Raw genomic sequence first — 21138 nt, forward strand, 5'->3', positions numbered from 1 at the left:
AACCATAAATTGGGGAACTATACAAGCTTTGGAAAATAATTTCTATACAAAAGTTAGTCATATGAAGCGACTAACAAACTCACCCAAATTTACAATTTTGCTTGTCCTCAAGCAAAGAAAGAACAGTTCACTTGTCCTCAAGTGACAAAGATAGTGGCTAATCAAAGAAAATGGTGTTTGATTCATCAAGGACATCAACCATGTGAACTGAATATCATGGAATGCTTAAATCAATCACTTCTCACAAGCATGCAGCTTTTCAAAGATAGGAGCACAAGTATTAGAGTCACAGCTGAAATAAGCTAGTAAGCATGACAGAAATCAAGGAAGGATCATCAACCAAAACCTCACAGTCATTGTTTCACTCAAACTCAAGTGTTTAGGCTTATTCCATCATAAACAACCAACACAAGTTCCAACCTTTGCATTTCATCTCATATCATGTAGTAATGAACACACTAAAATGAATTTGAAGGACTTTCTAGGCTTGTAATGGGGTTAGGCTGCAAACAATTCATGGTTTTTCTAGGATTCAAAAGCTTAGGTTCTAGGAGAGCATTCATCCATAGAATAACCTTCATTTTTCCCCATACTTGTCCTTTTTCTTAGGCACTTAGCTTTCATACCTGAATTTGTAGCATACACACTTATTAACTTTATTTATACTTACAAATTTTATTTTTTTAGAACAGAAGCAGTATGTATATACTATTTTCTTTGACCATTTCAATCCTTACCCAGTGCCTCCCCCAAATTTGAAACAAATTTACCTTGATAATACCTTCCCCAAATTTGGGACAAATTTGCCTTGAACCATCTTCTGTGGATGATGCTCTCCTACAACCTAAAATAAGGTAGCAGAAGATACAACTGAATAGGCTCAGGGTTTAATCAATCAATCAATTCATTCAACTCGAATTGGGTGCAAGGGATAATTCATTCAATCACAAGGTTAGCTTTTTGGCTAAGTAGCTATTCATAATCAAACATGGCCTTCATCATTCTCAAGTTCATGCATCCAATCCATACTTCAGAGATTTATGCAAAAATCAGCACTAAATGATAGTCGTTTCTCTCAAAAATTTTAAGATCACACTCTCACCGGGATATAGTTAATGCATTCCTTCACAATCAATCTGACAACCGACTAACATTTTCAAACATAATTCCAATCATATGCTCATTCTCTTCTAATGACGGCAAACAATCATCCAATCATCCAAATCCATTCAATTCATACATTTTCTCAATCAAATCATTTCCAAACACTCATTCCATACCAAACAATCCCCTGCATACAATGTTCAATCAATTCACTATTCAATCAAGCTATCTGTACAAGCACACAAACAACTATGCTACTAAAATTTAAATGCTGAAATTTAAATGACATAAATTATAAAATAACTGAAATTAAACTAAAGTGTTCATAATGCAAAAAATTTAGACGTCATGCTCCTCCTGTGGCTAGTCTTCATTAAGATCTAGTGCTGATGGCTGAGTCTCCTCAGGAGCAGGTGCAGATGGTGGAGATGGCTGTGGGGTCTGAGTTGGAGTGGTCTCCTCCTCTGCTGCTGTTGGTGATGGTGCTGGTGGTGGTGGCTTCTCAGTCACAAGCTCCTGGGCTATGGAGGCCCCACCCCCTCCAGAGGAAGAAAGATGGTGTCCTGGCCAGGCCACCTGTGCGTCAAACTCCTCCATGCTTATAATGGAGGGCAAGCCCAAGCTCTGAAGGCTCTGCATGATGATGGACTGCCCTCTATGGATGCTCTGGAACATGGAGTGAAGCATCTGAGGAGTGAAAATAAAATATGTTGGACCTGCAGAGAGAGGAGCTGGTAGTGAAATCTGTGTGGGTGCGGGAGGAATCACTGGGATCTCTTTGGAGGAAGAGGGAGGAAGTGTAGAAGAAGAAGGACCTCCTATCTCTAATGGTGTTGTGGAAGAGGTCTCAGATCTCTTTCCTCTGGCCTTCCTGGGTCCTCTGAAAGTTACTGTTGGATCATTGAGATTCCAATAGTTCTTCTTAATGTAAGCCAAATTAATGGTAGAACTTAGGCTCTCATGGGTCAAGGAATCAGAGTGGACTCCCCGGGCTTTACATAAAGCAGTGATTAGGGCAGGAAAGCCAAGCCTCGAGGAGTCATACTGTGCTATGAGTGAGATCTGGTGGGAGATGAGGTACCCCACATTCATATCCATCTTTATAATAATGCCATAAATGAGTCTGGCCCTGTCAAGAGTGACATCAGAAGTGTGGGAGGTGGGAATCAAGTTAGAGAAGGAAAGAACACTTCATGTCTGAGCTAAGGTGGTCATGTTCTTCCCCAAAATCTTGAGGGGCTGCCCATCAACATTAAGCTCGAATCCCTTCCCTAGGATACAGAGCTTAGTGGCCAACTCTTGAGGATCAAGCCTCAGGAGTGGAAATCTAGAATAAGCACAGAGTGATTCCCCCTCTTCCACAATAACAGGGGTCTTTAAGAAAGTATTAAGCGTATCCTCATCAAATTGAATTAGATGACCTCTCACCCTCACCTGCTTAGGTGATTTGTCCTCGGGGTCATAGAGGTTGACGTAGAATTCCTTCACAATGGCAACATCAATGTTGCCATCCCCAAAGTCAGTCCACTCCTTGTCCCAGTGGCATCTTTCGAGTTCCTCCTTGAACTCATCAAACTCTGTATAGTAGACCACCACGTTCTTCTCTAGCAGAAGCTTCCTAGGAACAATAATGTCTGTGTATCTTTCCCAAGCCTCTTGGGAAGTGAATCTTGATCTGTCAAATCTAACTTGGTTGGGTGTAGATGGTGCCTTTCTTTTCCTAGAAGCCATCTGCAAAATATAAGACAAAACACACAAGATTATCACAGGTTTATTCCCAAGAAAATAGAAAAAATTAAACTAAAAATAGAGTTGAGCGCTTAGTGCAGCATGATGGCGCTTAGCACGCCTTATGAAAATAACACAAGCGCTAAGCGCAGCAAGCTGGTGCTTAGCTCGAAGACACAGAAAACATTTTTTTCTGTAGAATAGGCTTAGCGCATAGGGGCGCTTAGCCTAAGTCTACAATTCTTAGAAACAGTAGTGGACTGGGGCTTAGCGCCACATGCTGGCGCTTAGCTCAGCCTCAACAGAGACACGCTGAGGCTTAGCGCATAGGCGCACTTAGCCTTATTAAAAAGGTTAAAGAAATAGAACCTAAGTGGCGCTTAGCTCAGTATACCTACTGCTTAAGGTGCAACTTATAGTGAAGATGTTGGGCTTAGCGCAGCGATGTGCGCTTAGCTGAACCATTCAGCCAATCAATCAGGGGTCTTTGTGCTTAGCGCGAGCAAGCTCGGCTTAGCGTGTGAAGAGATGACGCTTAGCGCAAGGTTTGCGCTTAGTAGATAAGCAATTTGAAAATTTTCTAAATCATTTTCTGCTTATCTCTTCACACATAATTTTAACAACCCTTTTTGTTCATAACTAAACAAGCTGAAATCAATCACAATCACTAGCAAGATGTCCTAACTACATACAAGAAATAAAAATGAAGATAGAGAAGTGAAAGAAAAGTTGGGTTGTCTCCCAGTAAGCACTTCTTTAACGTCATTAGCTTGACGCATCATCCTGTTATCCAGGATCCAATAATGTTCCCACTTCAAGGACCTTCTTCTCAGGTCTTCTTTCCTCCATCACATGAACTTTAAAATAGACATTCCGGTCAGGTGGCTCTTTATCTTCATGAAATAAATCAAAGCTGATTTTCTTATCTTCTATGCCCATTTGCAACATCTTCTTTCCCATATCTACTACACAACTTGCAGTAGACATGAATGGGCAACCAAGAATGAGAGGAATATCAGTGTCCTCTTCTATGTCTATCACAACAAAATCAGTTGGGAATATAAGGTGTTTCACCTTCACTAAAACATCTTCAATCACTCCATATGGTCTTCCGATGGAGTGATTAGCTAACTGGAGTGTCATGCGTGTAGGTATTATCTCTATCTCTCCAAGTCGCCGACAGATGGAAAGATGCATTAAGTTGATACTAGCTCCCAAGTCTATGAGAGCTTTTCCTACAGCAACCTCACCAATGGAACACGGTATTGTGACAACTCCAGGATCTTTGTGCTTAGGTGGAAGAATGCGTTGAATCACAGCACTACAATTGCCTTCCACCATAATTCTATCACTGTGGATGTACTGGTTCTTCTTTGTCAACATATCTTTTAAAAATTTGGCATAGAGTGGCATCTGTTGAAGTGCTTCTCCAAAGGGTAAAGTAATTTCCAGTTTCTTGAAGATATCAAGAAATCTGGTCAAATGTCTTTCTTTCTCTTTCCAGGAAGGTACCAAAGGATAAGGTACTTCCTTGCCTTCATTTGGTGTATTATCATTCTTCTTGTCAATGTTTGCCTCACTCTTGCCTTTCCTCATCTCATCATCAACAACTTTCTCTTTTTGTTTTTCATTTTTCTCTTTTATTGGTGTTTCTTCTTCCTTGTCTTCTTCAGTCTCCTCATTAATCTCTTCAAATTCTACAAAATCAGAAACAGGTTCAAGTGTTGGCTTAGGTGCCAGCTGTTGTTTATGTTCCTCCATCTTCTTTCCAGCTTCACTATCATCTCCTTGGATTGCCATTCTACTTCTAGTCATCACAACTTTACATTACTCCTTGGAATTTTTCTCTGTATTAGCTGTAAAACAGCTTGATGATCTATCCGCCAATTGCTTTGCATGCTGTCCCACTTGGACCTTAAGATTCTTTATGGCGGACTTTGTGCTCTTCTGATTGGACATAGAAACCTGCATAAATTGAGCTAGAGTCTCTTCCAGCTTTGTTGTGCAATCATAGAGACTAGGCCCTTGTTGCTGTGGCCTTGTGGATGGTCCACCTTGATCTCTATTGAACTGATTTCCAAGGTGGTCCCACCATTATCCCTGTTGTTGATTATATTGCTAGCCATGTTGGAATCCAGAAAATCCTCCTGCATTAAAATTGTTTCTGGGTTGATTTCCCATGTAATTAACTTCACGAGTGGGGTGTTCTTCAATAGGAATACAACATCCAGTAATTAATCTTTTGCTTTTAACAAAAACTCTTCAGTTACTTGGCACCTGTTCAATTCACAATTATTCACTCCACACCTGTCCTGTTGACAACCGTGCTAAATTTAAAAGCAATGATCAAATCAACTGTTAGTTATAGCATTGGAAACAGACATATATTAAATATTACACTCTAGAAAACGTTATAACCTGCTTTCTACTACAAATCCTCTTTCACTTTTCTATGCAGAGTCCAGTTTTACGCCAACCACAAAATGAACAACACATCTTCAACAGCATCAAGTGAAGTAAGTCATTCCTATTCTCCTCTTCACGCCAGGAAATCTTTTCCTCCTTTTCTTCAACATCTACACTTAATCTATTAAAATTACGATATCTCTGTCATTGCAAATGAAAAATCTCATGATCGGACCGCCATTGATCATCCAATTTATCACTGCCTTCAACAACGACAAAGTCATCTTTGATTATTCTCTTATTTTCCAATTCTTTCATTAGTATTATCGTTGCATATACATGCATTTACATTTCTCACTTCTTTTGCAAAACATCATACAACTTCCAGCGTTCTACCATACATAATGGGCACCACAGTATCCCGAGTTTTTTCATTTGAGATATAATGGAGCCATCTACGAAATACGGGTCAGATGACACAAAGAAAAAGTCTATTTGGCAGATGGACTCGAAAACTTCAGGAAAGATTTGAAAATCTACGAGTCAACCACCATGAAATTTTTTTCCTGTGGCCATCACTGCGTGTTTGACATACATTTCATACCACCACTAGAGCGGCAAACTTGTGGCAGACAGAGGCATTCATCCAGAAAGCATATTTGGACTGTTCGATTTACTCAGGAAATGCTGGATGCTCCTGAACCCCTGGTAAGTTGACCTTTCATACATTAATCTCTTTAAACATATTTTTAGCAGTTTATCAATTTTACTTTTTTCTATCTCCAAAAACTGCCGCGTTGTACAGAAGTTCCTCTTAAAGCTTGCGGTCACCACATGACTGTCTTAAGGCGATCTGGTCCTCCATTGCAATGGAAAGTTGAAACCCTGAATCCTGCTATTGGTGGAAAAGGCGTTGTTCAACCATGGTATGATTTTCTTGAAGAAATGGACTTTGACGATGGAGATGAAATCTCTATTTACTATAGATATTATGAAAAAATTTGGTATATTATAATTAGAAGGCAGGAGGATTGGGACGATAGTGACACCGATTAAACTGCTTTCTGTAGTCTGAAATTTGGGGAAAAAAAATCTTGCTCATGTAGTTTCAACAAACTCTGTTAATGTTTCCTAAGTCTATTTTCCTGTTAACCAATATTGTTGTTCATCCATGTTTCTTAAATCCATTTTGCCGTTAATCAACTTTAGTATTTTCCTATCCATCAACATTTGTAAAACGCTTACCAAACAACCCGTGTATGTGCACAAGTTGCAGACTAGTATTATTTTAAAATTTTTTTATACAGAGGAATTCAGATCCGATCCACAAATTTCAGTTTTCATTCAATAATTGATTGGAATATGAAATGAAGAAGAGGCTTCATGTCACGTGTTATACTTACACCACATATGGGTCCCTCTATAGCGTGATTCGTCAAAATGTTAAGCGAAATAGGACAATGGGCCAACATGGTTGACTTGTCATAACCCAATAACGGATCCATCATTAGGGACCCATTAGAAATTAGCACCATTCAATTTCTTTACATAATTCTTGATCTTTATCATTGTCTTCGTTTTCTTCTCATTAGGTTTTTCAATTTTCAGCATTCAAGCTTCGCGGGCTCAAAAACACATGCAAACCAATGAAGCATAGACAAGTTCATTTGCTGACATGTTTGTCTTGTTATGAACTTTGTTTTCTAGCTTTGACAGTGACGGGAAATCATGTATAAATCAAGAGATTCTTATTTATCTCCCACCACCTCATCTTTTAAGGTAATAATAATACACTATTTTTAGAAAATTATTAATTTTATCTATGAAGGTAAAATGAATTTTTTGAAGAAAAAAATATTCTTATTAAAAGGGTTTTGAATATGTTTAGGTATTTAGGTGAGTTAGACCATTCCTATTGTAAGTATTTAACAAGAAGAGAGGAGTTGACAGAGGGATATCAATAGGTGAGCGGAGTTTATTTTGATTTATTGCTCTTATACCGTACATGGGGTCAGGGAACCCAACTTTAGTGATGTAAGTCTATCCCTTGTATGCTGGTTAATGGGGGATATCAATATATATATATATATATATATATATATATATATATATATATATACTCATTGAAGTATTTGTGTGTCGTTTGGTGAAAGTATATCGCGAAAAAAAATTACTCTCATTTTTCATGATCAAATTAATGAAGTTTTCATTTAAAATTGAAATTACCTGTTTTAGAATAGTGATATTGTAGCAACAAGGCGGGTCGTTACAAAAGTAGTTCAATTAGCTATTTGTCAATAATTTATACTACTCTTCTAAGATTATCCTTCTTTTATCTCTCCACTTAATTGTTTCTCACCTAATTAATTGATGTGCTTCTTCCATTATGCAATCCTAATAAGAGAGTGTGTAATTAATTAAGGGTATTATAGGAAACAAATAATTAATGCACCAAATAATTAGAAGATGGTCTTATAAAAAGGAACAATAATAAAGTAAAAAGGATATTATATAGAGAGACAAAAGAAGTATAATTCAATCTTTATATAAATTTTGGTTGGGTCTTGGCTTGGATCTTAAGGGGGTAAGGGTGCCAACATAGTTGTGATACTTTTCCCATTTTATGTCTTACCCTTCCTTTTCAAAAATAATAATAATAATAATAATAAATACTTATTTTTTAAAGTGATATATATTTTAGTATGATAAATATTTTAAGACATACTATAGCACATAAAGAGACATATAAGGAGATAGAAGAATACTATTCTCTACAAACATGTTTCATTTTTTATTTTTCAATGTTCATTTTATATTATTTGGATGTTATATTGAGTAATGTGTGTGAATTATATATATATATATATATATATATATATATATATATATATATATATATAAAAGATAGGATAATATAATAAAATATGTTATTTAGAAAAGTAAGTGTAAATTATTGTAAAATTATTGATATTCAAATTCAATTCCTACGTAAAAAACACATATAACAATAGTTGCCAACTAAAAGCATGCACAACATAGAGATTTTAAACAATGCCATCTCTCAAGCACTGAAAACAACTAAAATCGAGACATTTATTTGGAGGGGGATTTAGGATAGCACGGAAATTTTAGCTTTTGTCAATGTTTTCAAAGACAGGGTCGTTGAGGGATTTTATGTTACAAATAATGTTGTATATATTTAAAGTTTCACATTACTGACTCATCAGAAAAAAAAGTTTCACATTAGTGTTTCCATTACGTCTCACTAACACTACCGTGACAAAAAGGTTATCTTGTTATGAAACTTATTATTGGAGACGTTTTCAAGAACCAAAACAAGTTTTATTTACGAATATTATACTATATATTATTTAACAATTTTTTTTGGTGAAGATATATTATTTAACAATATGTTGTGACTACTTTTCTCTATAAAAAAAATGTTATGACTACTGTTTCAAGCGAATGGCCCTACAGTAAGCGAACAAGGGTGTTTCTAGTTTCTGCCTATTTATTAATAATTTGATACTTATTCAATATTTATTCAACATTTATTTTGAAACAAATACTTAACTAATTTTTTATTTAATATACTGTTCAAATACATTATTATTATTATTATTATTATTTGTGCGGCTCTTTCTTCTTTTTTTTTTTGTTGCAAATAAAGTTTAGTTAATAAAGAGAAGACAGCTCAATTAAACATGATGTGTAGCTGATTCAACCTAAAATCAAGTAATCTTCAAAAATACGAAATTGCACTTGAGCTAAAGCTCTTGGCTATTTGTCCGTGTAATATGAATATGCTGCACCGCATTGTTTGCTTAACTGAGAAAATGGACATGAATTTAATGAAATCAACAATTATAGATACGTAACAATTAAGGGCTTTTGAGGTATTCCACCAGGACCATCACAATTTTCGGTGCTTATATTGCATCATACATCATAGTTCTTTTGGCAACCAAAAAGTCCTTTACGAAGTTCACAGAATGATTCCAATAGTTTTCCACTTTACGCTTATCTTTTATTGTTGGTTGGTGGAGAGCTTATAAAAGAATATAAACTGAAAAAAAATCCGAAAATGAATGGGGACTAAGGAAGAAAATGTGACAACTAAACAAGAAAAAAGCATAACTGAAATACTGAATCAATTTTATATTGAAGCTAAATCAACATTTATACTTTGCCTAGGATTCATTCAGCTGGTATTACAAGCAACGTTGCAAAACTCCACCAGATTTAAAGAATAAAAAAGATGCCATTTATTTATAATCTTACGCAGTTCAAGCAATTCTCGTGTATTTAATCAGTGCAAGATGTTCATATTTTAAAAGATACTTCACTTACCCTCTAATTTCATCTCAAATGCAATTTTTCCAACCCAAAACAAGAATACTCCACTTGATATAATCAGCGCAAGATGTTCATATTTTAAAAGATACTTTACTTACCCTCTAATTTCATCTTCAACCCTATGTCTTCACTGCAATTTTTTCTACCCAAAACAAGAATACAAATTGATTCAAGTTTTAATTTGATTCCTATCTTTGAACTGAAGAGGCAAGGATAAATATATAATATGAACCCATAAACCTTGGAAGTAAAATATGACACATGCATGAGTGCACACTCGTTCAAACCCCCATTTTTGGAGAATAACATAAATCCGAATAAATCCTGCCTAGGTTAGCTTTGCTATTCTTAGCCGATCCCAAGCCCGAATAAAAGGAGAGGATTGTGTTAGGCTTTCGACAGCCAACGTAAAACTTTGTCGAATCTCTATGACATGGATCAATTACGTAATAATGTGAATGCTAGGTCGTTGCCCGGAAGCAACGCGCTGTATGGCTCGAGTACAGTGTCAAAAGAGTAAGAGCCGCTGCATCGCCGCCCGGATGTAGTGAAAAATAAGCAAGGGTTCCCACATTTTCGTGAATGGGTGTGGGTAAAGAAGCTAGTTCATGACAGGAGGATTCGCTTTGGTACATGGAATATAGGCACACTTACTGGAACATCTATGGAAATAGTGGATGTTATGGTGAGGAGGAAGATCAATTTTATCTGCCTACAAGAAACTAAGTGGACAAGTGAAAAAGCGAAAGAATTAGACAACTCGGGATTTAAGTTGTGGTATACGGGAAAAATCAGATCAAGAAATGGGGTAGGGATTATTGTGGACAAGGAGTGGAAGAAGGATGTCGTAGATGTAAGAAGAGTAGGAGATTGTATCATAGCCTTAAAATTGGTAGTGGGACAGGACACCTTTAATGTTATTAGTGGGTACGCACCTCAGGTTGAGTTAGCAGAACACTTTAAGGTAAAATTTTGGGAGGATCTAGAAGGGGTACTTCAGGATATACCCCAAGGAGAGAAAGTTTTCCTAGGAGGGGATCTCAATGGACATGTAGGTAGCGTGGATAGAGGTTTTGAGGGGGTGCATGGGGGTTTTGGCCTAGGGGAGATGAATGGGGAGGGTAAATCCATCTTGGAGTTTTCGGAGGCTTTGGATCTTTCTATAGCCAATACATGATTTAAGAAAAGAGAGGAACATCTTATCACTTACAAAAGTTGAGGGACATGTTCTCAGATAGATTTCTTCCTTATCAGGAAGTCTGATAGGAAGTATTGCTTGAACTGTAAAGTTATCCCGGGAGAGAACTTGACTACCCAACATAAAGTTTTGGTTATGGATGTAAGAATTAGAGATAGGGCAAAGAGAAGAAGTCCTATGGTAGCACCAAGGATCAAATGGTGGCACTTGAAGGGTGAGAAACAAGGAATCTTCCAACAAAAGATATGGGAGGGATGGTGTGGACAATCACAAAGAAGTGCAAATGATATGTGGAACAAGACGTCCCAAGAGATTATTAAAGTGGCTAAAGAGACGTTGGGTGAATCTAGAGGTTTTGAACCTAGGGGTAAAGAATCGTGGTGGTGGAATGAAAGTGTTCAGAGCAAAGTTAGAGTAAAAAAGGAGTGTTTCAAGGAGTGGTCTAGGTGTAGAAATTCTGAAACTTGGGATAAGTATAAGATAGCTAGAAATGAAACCAAAAAGGCGGTGAGTGAGGCAAGAGCCCAAGCTTTTGACTGACTATACCAAGCTCTAGGAACCAGGGACGGAGAAAGATCTATATATAGGCTTGCTAAGGGTAGAGAGAGGAAGACTAGAGATTTGGATCACGTAAAGTGTGTTAAGGATGAAGAAGGCAAAGTCTTAGTGCATGAAAAAGATATCAAGGAAAGGTGGAAGGTGTATTTCCACAACTTATTTAATGATGAATATGGATACGACTCTAGCAGTCTAGACACAAGAGAAGAGGACCGGAACTATAACTATTATCGTCGGATTCAGAAACAGGAAGTAAAGAAAGCGTTGAAAAGAATGAGTAACGGTAAGGCGGTGGGGCCAGACAACATACCTATTGAAGTGTGGAAAACTCTTGGAGATAGAGGTCTTGAGTGGCTCACCAAACTCTTTAATGAAATTATGAGATCAAAACGTATGCCGGAGGAATGGAGGAGAAGCACGTTAGTGCCAATCTATAAGAACAAGGGGGATATACAAAATTGTGCAAATTATAGGGGAATCAAGCTCATGAGTCATACCATGAAATTATGGGAAAGAGTGATCGAACGGAGATTAAGAAAGGAGACTCAAGTTACTGAGAATCAATTTGGTTTCATGCCGGGAAGGTCGACCATGGAAGCGATTTATTTATTACAACGGGTCATGGAGCAATATCGCATGGACCAACAAGACTTGCACTTGATTTTTATTGACTTGGAGAAAGCGTATGATAGAGTGTCTAGAGAGATTTTGTGGAAAGCTCTAGAGAAGAAAGGGGTTAGGGTTGCATATATTCGAACTATCCAAGATATGTATGATAGGGTATCGACTAGTGTTAGGACACAGGGTGGAGAGTCAGACGATTTTCCCATCACAATTGGTTTGCATCAAGGGTCAACCCTTAGCCCCTACCTTTTTACCTTAATTCTGGATGTCCTCACGGAACAAATCCAAGAGATAGCGTCGAGATACATGCTTTTTGCAGATGACATAGTCCTCTTTGGAGAGTCGAGGGAGGAGTTGAATGAGAGGTTGGAAACTTGGAGACGAGCTCTAGAAACACATGGCTTTCGCCTAAACAGAAGCAAATCGGAGTATATGGAATGTAAGTTCAACAAAAGTAGGAGGGTATCTAACTCAGAGGTGAAAATAGGAGACCATATTATCCCTCAAGTCACACGGTTTAAATATCTTGGGTCTGTAATACAGGATGATGGAGAAATTGAAGGGGATGTGAATCATCGCATTCAAGCAGGATGGATGAAATGGAGAAAAGCATCGGGGGTGTTATGTGATGCAAAGGTACCGATCAAGCTAAAGGGAAAGTTTTATCGGACTGCGGTAAGACCGGCGATTTTGTACGGAACAGAATGTTGGGCGGTCAAGAGCCAACATGAGACTAAAGTAGGTGTAGCGGAGATGAGGATGTTGCGGTGGATGTGTGGTAAGACTCGACAGGATAAATTTAGAAACGGAGCTATTAGAGAGAGGGTTGGAGTAGCGCCTATTGTAGAGAAGATGGTGGAAAATAGACTTAGGTGGTTTGGGCATGTAGAGAGAAGACCGGTAGACTCTATAGTGAGGAGAGTAGACCAGATGGAGAGGAGGCAGACAATTCGAGGCAGAGGAAGACCCAAAAAGACTATAAGAGAGGTTATCAAGAAGGATCTCGAACTTAATGATTTGGATAGAAGTATGGTACTTGATAGAACATTATGGCGGAAATTGATCCATGTAGCCGACCCCACCTAGTGGGATAAGGCGTTGTTGTTGTTGTTGTTGTAACATAAATCCGAATATGTATAACCCCAATAAAGAATGACATTAAAATCAGGAAATTAGTAAATTAACAATGATCTCTTGATCTATTCTCTCATGTATATAAAAAACCTTCCCTAACGAACCTTTGTCATATAGGCCAACGCTAACCTCTCCAAGTATACAAGGGGAATGAAAACTAGGGAAATAAAACACAATCACCTCTCTTCTAGTAAATGGAAGAAAGGAGAATTAGAAAGATCAAAAGAATGGCAGTGGTAGCATCTCTAAGCAATAATCAATAACAAGAGCAGCAACTCCTTCACTACCTTCTGAGCTTACTTTGCTTTGTATTATACCCCCAAATTCTATTCATCATCTGATTCCAGAGTTGGGCTCTTAGAGCAGGTTTCCTTTTGATGGAGTTCCAACATTTTCTTTTCTGGATTACATAGGCCTGAAGGTAAACAGCAACCAGATCGTTAAGATAAAATCCTTTTCTTTGGTGTATATATGAACACGCCGACACACATGCACAAACATTAACAAGAAATTAAATGCTGACTAGAAACATATAAAAGAACCTCTGTAAAGATTCACTGATATAAAAGTCTGCACATAAAAGAACCTCTGTAAAGATTCACTGATATAAAAGTCTGCACATAAAAGAACCTCAGCAAAAACAGATTCCCATTTTATGGATCATGTTCAAGCCTCAAATATGGGTAAGATTGTTTTCAAATCTTTTGTAACAACACAGCTGATACCTGTTACACATTTGACCATTTATTTTGATGCTAGAAACTTTATCAGCACATCCATTCTAATCTCAAATAAAATGTTTTTTTAACAAAAATATGTCCTTTATTTAGGAGATGATTTTGGATGTAGGATTTTGGAGGGAAGAGAAATTTTTCATTTTAACTAAACATTCCTTATTTGAGATTATATTAAAATGAAGGAAATAAAATGACAGATTATGAAGTAGCCTTTCCAATCATCCCTTATTTAATTTTTTAAATTAATTTAGAAATTAAAAATTATCCTTCCCTTTTCCCCATCAAAACTCCTCCATCCATAGTTGAACAGAAAGATGCAACATTGAGAAGCTTGAAACAATTTTCACCATGAGGTACCTAAAAATAATTATTTTTTGGGATCCCAATTCATGAATTTCATGTGTTTTTAAGGTTTTCCCAAGAAATATCTAGATACAAACCCCCAAATACAGATGCCGTAACATCATGGTGCTAAGAGAAACACCAACCTGAACACTTCGGAATATCCCACACTGCAATAGATGTGGCTGTACAATCTGTAGAACAAAGTTCATGATTATTCTCATGGTTGACATTCATTGCAAGCATCCAAGCTCCAATGGTAACATCCTCATTGCTGAACATCCGGAAACTGAAATAATGCAAAAAACATAATATTGAAGTGGGGAAGGGGGTAGGAATTTGAACAAGGTCCATATCATCATGTTTATCATTGCAATCTTCAGCCCTTTACATTGAGAGGAAATTTAAAACCTCATAGGAATGACATTGTCCGGATAACAATATTAAGAGCATAGCTCTCAAATTTTTATTTATTTATTTGGGGGGGGGGCGTGAATAGCAATACAACTATCAATATTAAAAAAACAACCACATCTACTTAAAGTATTGCCCTTTGTTCCTTCAAATGCTTGAACTCATTGATAATTAAATCAGAACTAAAGTTTTCATTTATTTCTTTTTCTATGTAAATGACCATATTGTGCTGAAGCGGTTAAGGATAGGATTGGGGGCCATTCGCTCATTCACATGTAGCCTTCTTTTTTTTTTTTGCTTTTTATCCCTTAGCACCGAAAAAGGAATTACGTGGGCTTGGACTTACATAACAACCTTTAACACCTAAAGTCCATCACCATTTACATCGCAGCTTACAGATATTTTTTGGGGGAAGTCATTTATAAAGTCTTACAAAATAAGCAATTAAAAAAAATGGGGGGTGGAGGGGGAGGGGCATGACTCCCCCCCACTCCAACAATGATCCGCCACTGCTCCCAAGCAATTTGCACCAGGGAGACAACTGAACAGGACTAGGCAAAATTTAGGGCAATATCTCAACTCCTATTTTATTTTTATTTTTATTTTTATTTAAAATAAGAAACAGAAATCATCCAACCCAAGCACACAAATATACAAAATCCAAGAAATGAGATACAGAAAAAGCAGGTATGCAATACATAAAGAAAACACAATACCATTACACATGGTTCGACCCAAAAGAGCAAAAGTCCTATATCTAAACATCAACAAGTGTATCAAAGTATTACTTCCTATGGTTCCCCATAGATTACAAGAGATTTGTGATCCTACTGTCCATTGAAGGTTACGGTTCCCAATTGATTACATGTGAGCCAAGGAGGTAAGAAAACTTGCCTGTCATTCCTAAGGGCAATCAAGCTTTGGACAACATCGGCAGAAAGAACATATATAGGACCGTAAGCATGAAGAAAATACTCCTTTCCAAGCAAATGTGACAATGGTTCATACCTACAAGATTTTATCAGGATGAGTACTCAATAAGCAAAAATAGGTAAAATGCTGGTTATGAGTCGAGGCTTAGAATGTAACAATAGTGGTGAGGCTAGACAGCACACTATATTAGCATTTTCAACCCAAAAAGATATGGGTAATAAAAGGTGATACTTAAGACCTAAAACAAAATTGGCAATAAAGTGTCACATTAAAAGGTGTAAAATTGTTTCAGTTTTGTCCTTTATGATAATAACTTCGGGGATCAAGTTTACATCCAAGATCCAAAAACCAAGCCTTGTCCTATTAAATGGGATTAAGTTAAAAAAAGATCAATCCACAACATTGGGCTCTATCATAAACCATAAAAGAGTGATACATTGTGCAATTGGTTTATTTTAATTGAGTAGATATATTAAGTATATTATATATAGTTTTAAGAAAGATATTTTTAATTTTTTTGGTGGATAATTTTTATTTAAGAAGTTTTATATGTTGTGATCAAATGAAAATTAAAGATGAAAACATATAATAGTTGAAGATGTCATTTAGAATTCCACAATCATTTTAATAGAATTCCGTGATTTAAACAAATTATATATTTGATTCAACCACAGTGAACTGAACCACCATGAATCAAGTTTTTGAGTGAAAGTATACGCATTTCATCTTGTAAATAACTTATGGCCTCATTCTCCAACCTGGTTCTTAGACCCCCCCCCCCCCCCCTAAAAAAAAAAAAAACAAAGGAAACCAAGAGAAAAAGAAAAATCACAAACAAAATCGTTAAGAAAGAAATTTGTGCCCTGTTTAATAACTGCTTTTGAAAAGGTTCATGTTAATGCAGATGATTAAACCAAGCTTATCAAATCACAATTAAAATATGAACGTCCAAGCTAGTCATAAATCATATCACATCCTAAGATTCAAAGACACGATGAAAAATAACTTGAAATATATCATATAAATAAAGGTATAGAGCTCAGTGTAATAATTTTAAGCTAGAAGTTGAAAAAACAAGACATAATTCTCACAAAACAAAACCAGAGTAGTAATGGAACATCCAAATAGAGTACATAAAATGAATGATAATGTGAAACCCTATTTCAAAAGAATGAAAACAGCATAACAAAATAATCAAATAGGGTGGGTGCTTCTTCAGTTCCATTTGTTTATCAACAACAACAAAGCCATGGTGAGGTTGGCTACATGGATCACATGACACCATTCGGCACAGTTAAAAACCAAAGGTAGATATATACAATTTAAATTCAATATATCTACCTTTACAATTTCTTTCACAAAGAAATGGTGAAAACACAACTAAAAAAAACAAATTGCCAAATTGTGTGGTTTGTATCTATCATATGGAATTGCATTGTTTTATCCATGTATCAAACAGATAAGAATCATTTACAATTCATTACATGATACAAATTGCTAGCCAGCAAAATTGTATGATTCAAATAGCAAACCATAAGATTCTAATAAGTATGTTTAAAACTAAAATCTGGTTGCAAACTTACATTTTCTCTCTTGCAATAGTAAATGTTCATTTGTAAATCCAACAACTAAACAGCATTAGTAATTTACATTTCTATCTCCGGCAAATAGCATCATCAAGTAAAGACATAAAATTCTATAATCTTATTCCATCATTGGAGCAATTAATTAATGGCATATTTTTTTATTTCTCCTGAGTAAAATTGTGGCATGCTGAAAGTGTGGAATTGGGAAAATTAATCTATAGTTCTATACAGGATCAAAGTAAAAACTCAGATAAAATAAACTCAAAAAAAAAAAAAAAACTAACCATTTGAGTTTTGGATCAGTGAAAACAGGTCCCTTTTTCATACATCCTATGTATGTCTGAGGATGAGATCGCTCTTTTGCCAGTAGTAATGATAGACGATCTGACAATAAATTAAAAATATGTGCATAAAAACTTAATTAGAATTGTAAAATGTAATCTCATAAAGGAAGCTCCTCAATGTATTTCATCACAATAAGCATCAAAAGATCGAGTCACCTGGCCTTAAATATATGTCATCATCAGCTTTGACATAAAATTCAGCATCAAAAAGAGCATAAGCAGCTTTGAAGAAAGCTAACCTGAGAAGGATGAATGAATATTCAATTTAGCAACACAATACAGATAAAGTGCAGAAATTTAGTCATTCTCAGCACACACGTTTTGTATGGGAGCTTACTGTACTCCTCTTGTATATCCAGCAAAATGAAATCATCATATTCTGCTACTTCCTTTTGAAGCGCAGACATCTTTGCTCTGTCACTTGTTCTACCAATGATAAACCTAAAAGCCAACCCAGTAGCTTCTTCTAAGCTGCAAGCAACAGTCAACAATTAAAAATGACAGTACCAACTTGCACCATTCTCAATCCCAGCTTCTCTCACATCAAAACTCAAAGAAAAACAAAACACAAGCAGAATCATTCACTTTTCTCAAAACCCTATGACTTAAATGCAATTTTGGTCACCTTATTTATACATTAGTGCAATTTTGGTCCTCAATCCTCAAACTTCTAATTGAGCAATTTCAGTTCTTTACTTTCATCATATGTTACAACTGAATCCTTCCTTTAGTGTAACATCGAATTGCAACAAAATTTGCTAATATCATCCATGATCCATCTCTTACTTAACAGGCTGACACAAGTCAAAAATCATTCTTTTCACTATAAAACTATTCAAACAATGGGTAAATACTATGTGCATAAGGGAGGTAAAAGAAACTCACGTAAACTCTAAATATGTTAAGTGTTGTTTCCAAGCATCAGTTACTTACACATCAAATTGTTAATTAAGTAAAAGATAGTTGATGTTGGTGAATTTCTTTACTATTTAGATGTGAGACTAATGGAGTAACTCAATTTTAACATATGATAAGATTCTAAGAAAAGTGTTGTTTCCACATCATCAATTTCTTTTTTTTTTTTTTGCAAAGAACAAAGTATCCCCATCCAAAAGCCATGAGACTCTAATCCTTCGAGACTAGAGATAACCAAAGTGGATTTTGCTTTTCCAACAAAGTCTTCTCCATATGCAAGCCCAGGAAATCGAACTCTTGTCAGCAAGCTTAAAGAACCTAGCTATCTACCAACTTTGTTGGACCTTATTGGTTCCACATCATCAGTAACTTACACATCAAGTAATTAATTAAGCAAAAGATAGTTGATGTTAGCAGATTTCATTACTACTTAGATGTGAGACGAACAAAGCGACCCAATTTTAACATATGATAAGATTTTGACACCAAAATCACTCAATTAAACATATAGAGTGTAATACCCCTGATTAATCACACCAAAATGAGAGGGATTCAGAGACTATACAGGTGTGACACTATACAATTGAGGAAGACTTGAAGGAATTAATTGATACTACTTATACCAACAAGATGCATCTATTCGGTAGTCCATAACTTAAGAATTTCATAGTTAATTGTGAAAGCATATGAGTGAGAACAAAGCAAGCTGAAAAATCTTGGGTTGGTTATTGGGTACTATCAATAATCATGAGAAAAGTTGAGTGAAAGATAAGTGAAGTGTCACAGTGTGAAGTGCAATAAAGTGTGAGCCGTCAAGACCTCAAAAATTAGGGCATTACATGGAGACCAAAATTGCATAAATGCAAGAGTGAGAGGACAATCTAGAACAATAACAACAGAGCCTTATCCTACAAGCTAAGGTTGGCTACATGGATGGATCCTCCGACGCCATTCGGTACAGTTAAAACTTAAAAACCAAAGCTTCAGGACTAAAACTGCAATTTAATCACACAACACAAAAAGACTCAATTATGGGACTTAGAAGAGAGAAAGTGAATACCGTTGAAGTCCTTGGCGATCAGAGGGGAACCACGTCTTCCTCAAGGACTCTCTCCTCCCCGCCGACGTGAACCCGGTTTGAATGCCCACAAACCCCATCACCTTATGCCTGTCTCCGTCGCCGACCCCACTACCGGCGGCACCGTTGCCGGCGGAGTGTTCCCAAACGATGCGCACCGATCGGGGGTGCGCGTTGACGCAGCGGCTGCCACGAATCTGGCCGAGGAAAGCAACGATTCCGAAGAGGAAGAGGGCGGAGAGGAGGAGGTAGAGGGTGGATCTGCGCGTGGGCTGGCGCGCGTAGGAGATGGCGTAGGACTTGGGGGAAGAAGGCATGGCTCACGGAATGGGGCACACCACGAGGTTGGGTGTGGTGGCGGTGGTGATGGTGAAGGTGGAGGGTACGTTCATGGCTCACAAGAATGAATGAAGGTTCTAGTAGGTGTTGTTAGGGACTACGGACTGGGACTAGGGACTAGGGACTAGGGACCAGGAAGAGTGAGCAAACGTAACAGTGAATAAAATCAGCGGCTATGGTTGTCAGTTTTTTTTTAATTTTTATTATTAATTTATTAATATTATTAATAATAATTAAGTAATTAATTGAAATACAGAGATGCAAGTAAAACCTTAGGTTACTTTTTTACCAACAAGATGTTGGCCCAGATCCTATTAAACTCGATTTCTTTAAATAAAGTCTTAATCTTAAATTTGAATTTTGTGGATGAAAAAAAATATAATTAAAAAAAAAAAGAATCTTACTGATGATGATAAATTAAAATTTCCAACGAAAATTAATTATCAACAATTGTAATTAAAATAGTAACAAAAAAAAGAAAAATAGATCACTTTGGTTGATAGTATCAATGGCCGAAATTCGAGATACAATAGTAGAGGATTTTTATTTGTTAAAAAAATGTAATAGAGGATTTTCAAATTTAATTTATTAAAAATATGAGTATGAAATTTTCTTTGCATTTGATTTTTGAAAAAAAAATTACATTTGGATTATGGGAACAGTCAATGATTTTGGAATCAGTCGGGCGTTACTAGTGGTATGAGAGAGTGGTTGATGTCTTGAAAGTGACTACCTACGAAAAGTTCAAATTAATGAAGAGTTCTGACCAATGAGAAAGTTAAGTGAAACATCATTATTGGAGCCTTGAAGACGTTGATAAAATGTATTAGAAGGTCACTGGAAGGGAGTTGAATAATGACACTTAAGTGACTATTGTTTTTTCTACAAAGAACACGCAACTTCTGAAGTTCTAAAGAGATATAAGAGATTTAACTCCAAGAAGCTTTGTTGACAACAATCATTATCTTTTGGTAGTACTTTGTAAAATATTTTTCTAATAAAAATCATACAAAGATATTGTCTTATACTGCTTCATAAGCTCAAGAAAAGTGAGAGTCAAGGAAGTAAAATTTGATTTTATCTATAAGTATGTGAGTAGGAGTTGCTTCTGGACTTCAAAAATAGTTTGAGAAAACTTCTAATAATTTTATATCGAAGATATGACCCTATTTAAAACCAAGTTTCTCAAAATAAAGATGCAAAAGAAACTATTCAAAGGCAGTAAGATGGATAAAACACACAGGAATTATACTAGTTCACCCATAACCTTGGGTCATATCTAGTCCCTACACTTTGTAGGATTCTCACTAACAAAAGCACCAATAGTGGTATTATTTATTTC

The 21138-nt window shown here is 36.3% G+C and overlaps 1 protein-coding gene across 1 annotated transcript; it reads right to left on the reverse strand.

The window, feature by feature from the left end:
• Positions 1-13107: 13107 nt before the first annotated feature.
• LOC114378002 (probable beta-1,3-galactosyltransferase 14) lies at positions 13108-19950 on the reverse strand. The gene is made up of 7 exons (XM_028336501.1): positions 19440-19950; positions 17783-17935; positions 17621-17703; positions 17405-17504; positions 15496-15609; positions 14334-14476; positions 13108-13523 (listed from the first exon to the last, which is right to left on the reverse strand). The coding sequence occupies exons 1-7, from the start codon at positions 19772-19774 to the stop codon at positions 13435-13437; spliced, it is 1017 nt and encodes a 338-aa protein (XP_028192302.1). The 5' UTR covers positions 19775-19950; the 3' UTR covers positions 13108-13434.
• Positions 19951-21138: the final 1188 nt, after the last annotated feature.

This window comes from Glycine soja, chromosome 12 (assembly GCF_004193775.1).
Source record: "Glycine soja cultivar W05 chromosome 12, ASM419377v2, whole genome shotgun sequence".
Taxonomy (NCBI): Eukaryota; Viridiplantae; Streptophyta; class Magnoliopsida; order Fabales; family Fabaceae; genus Glycine; species Glycine soja.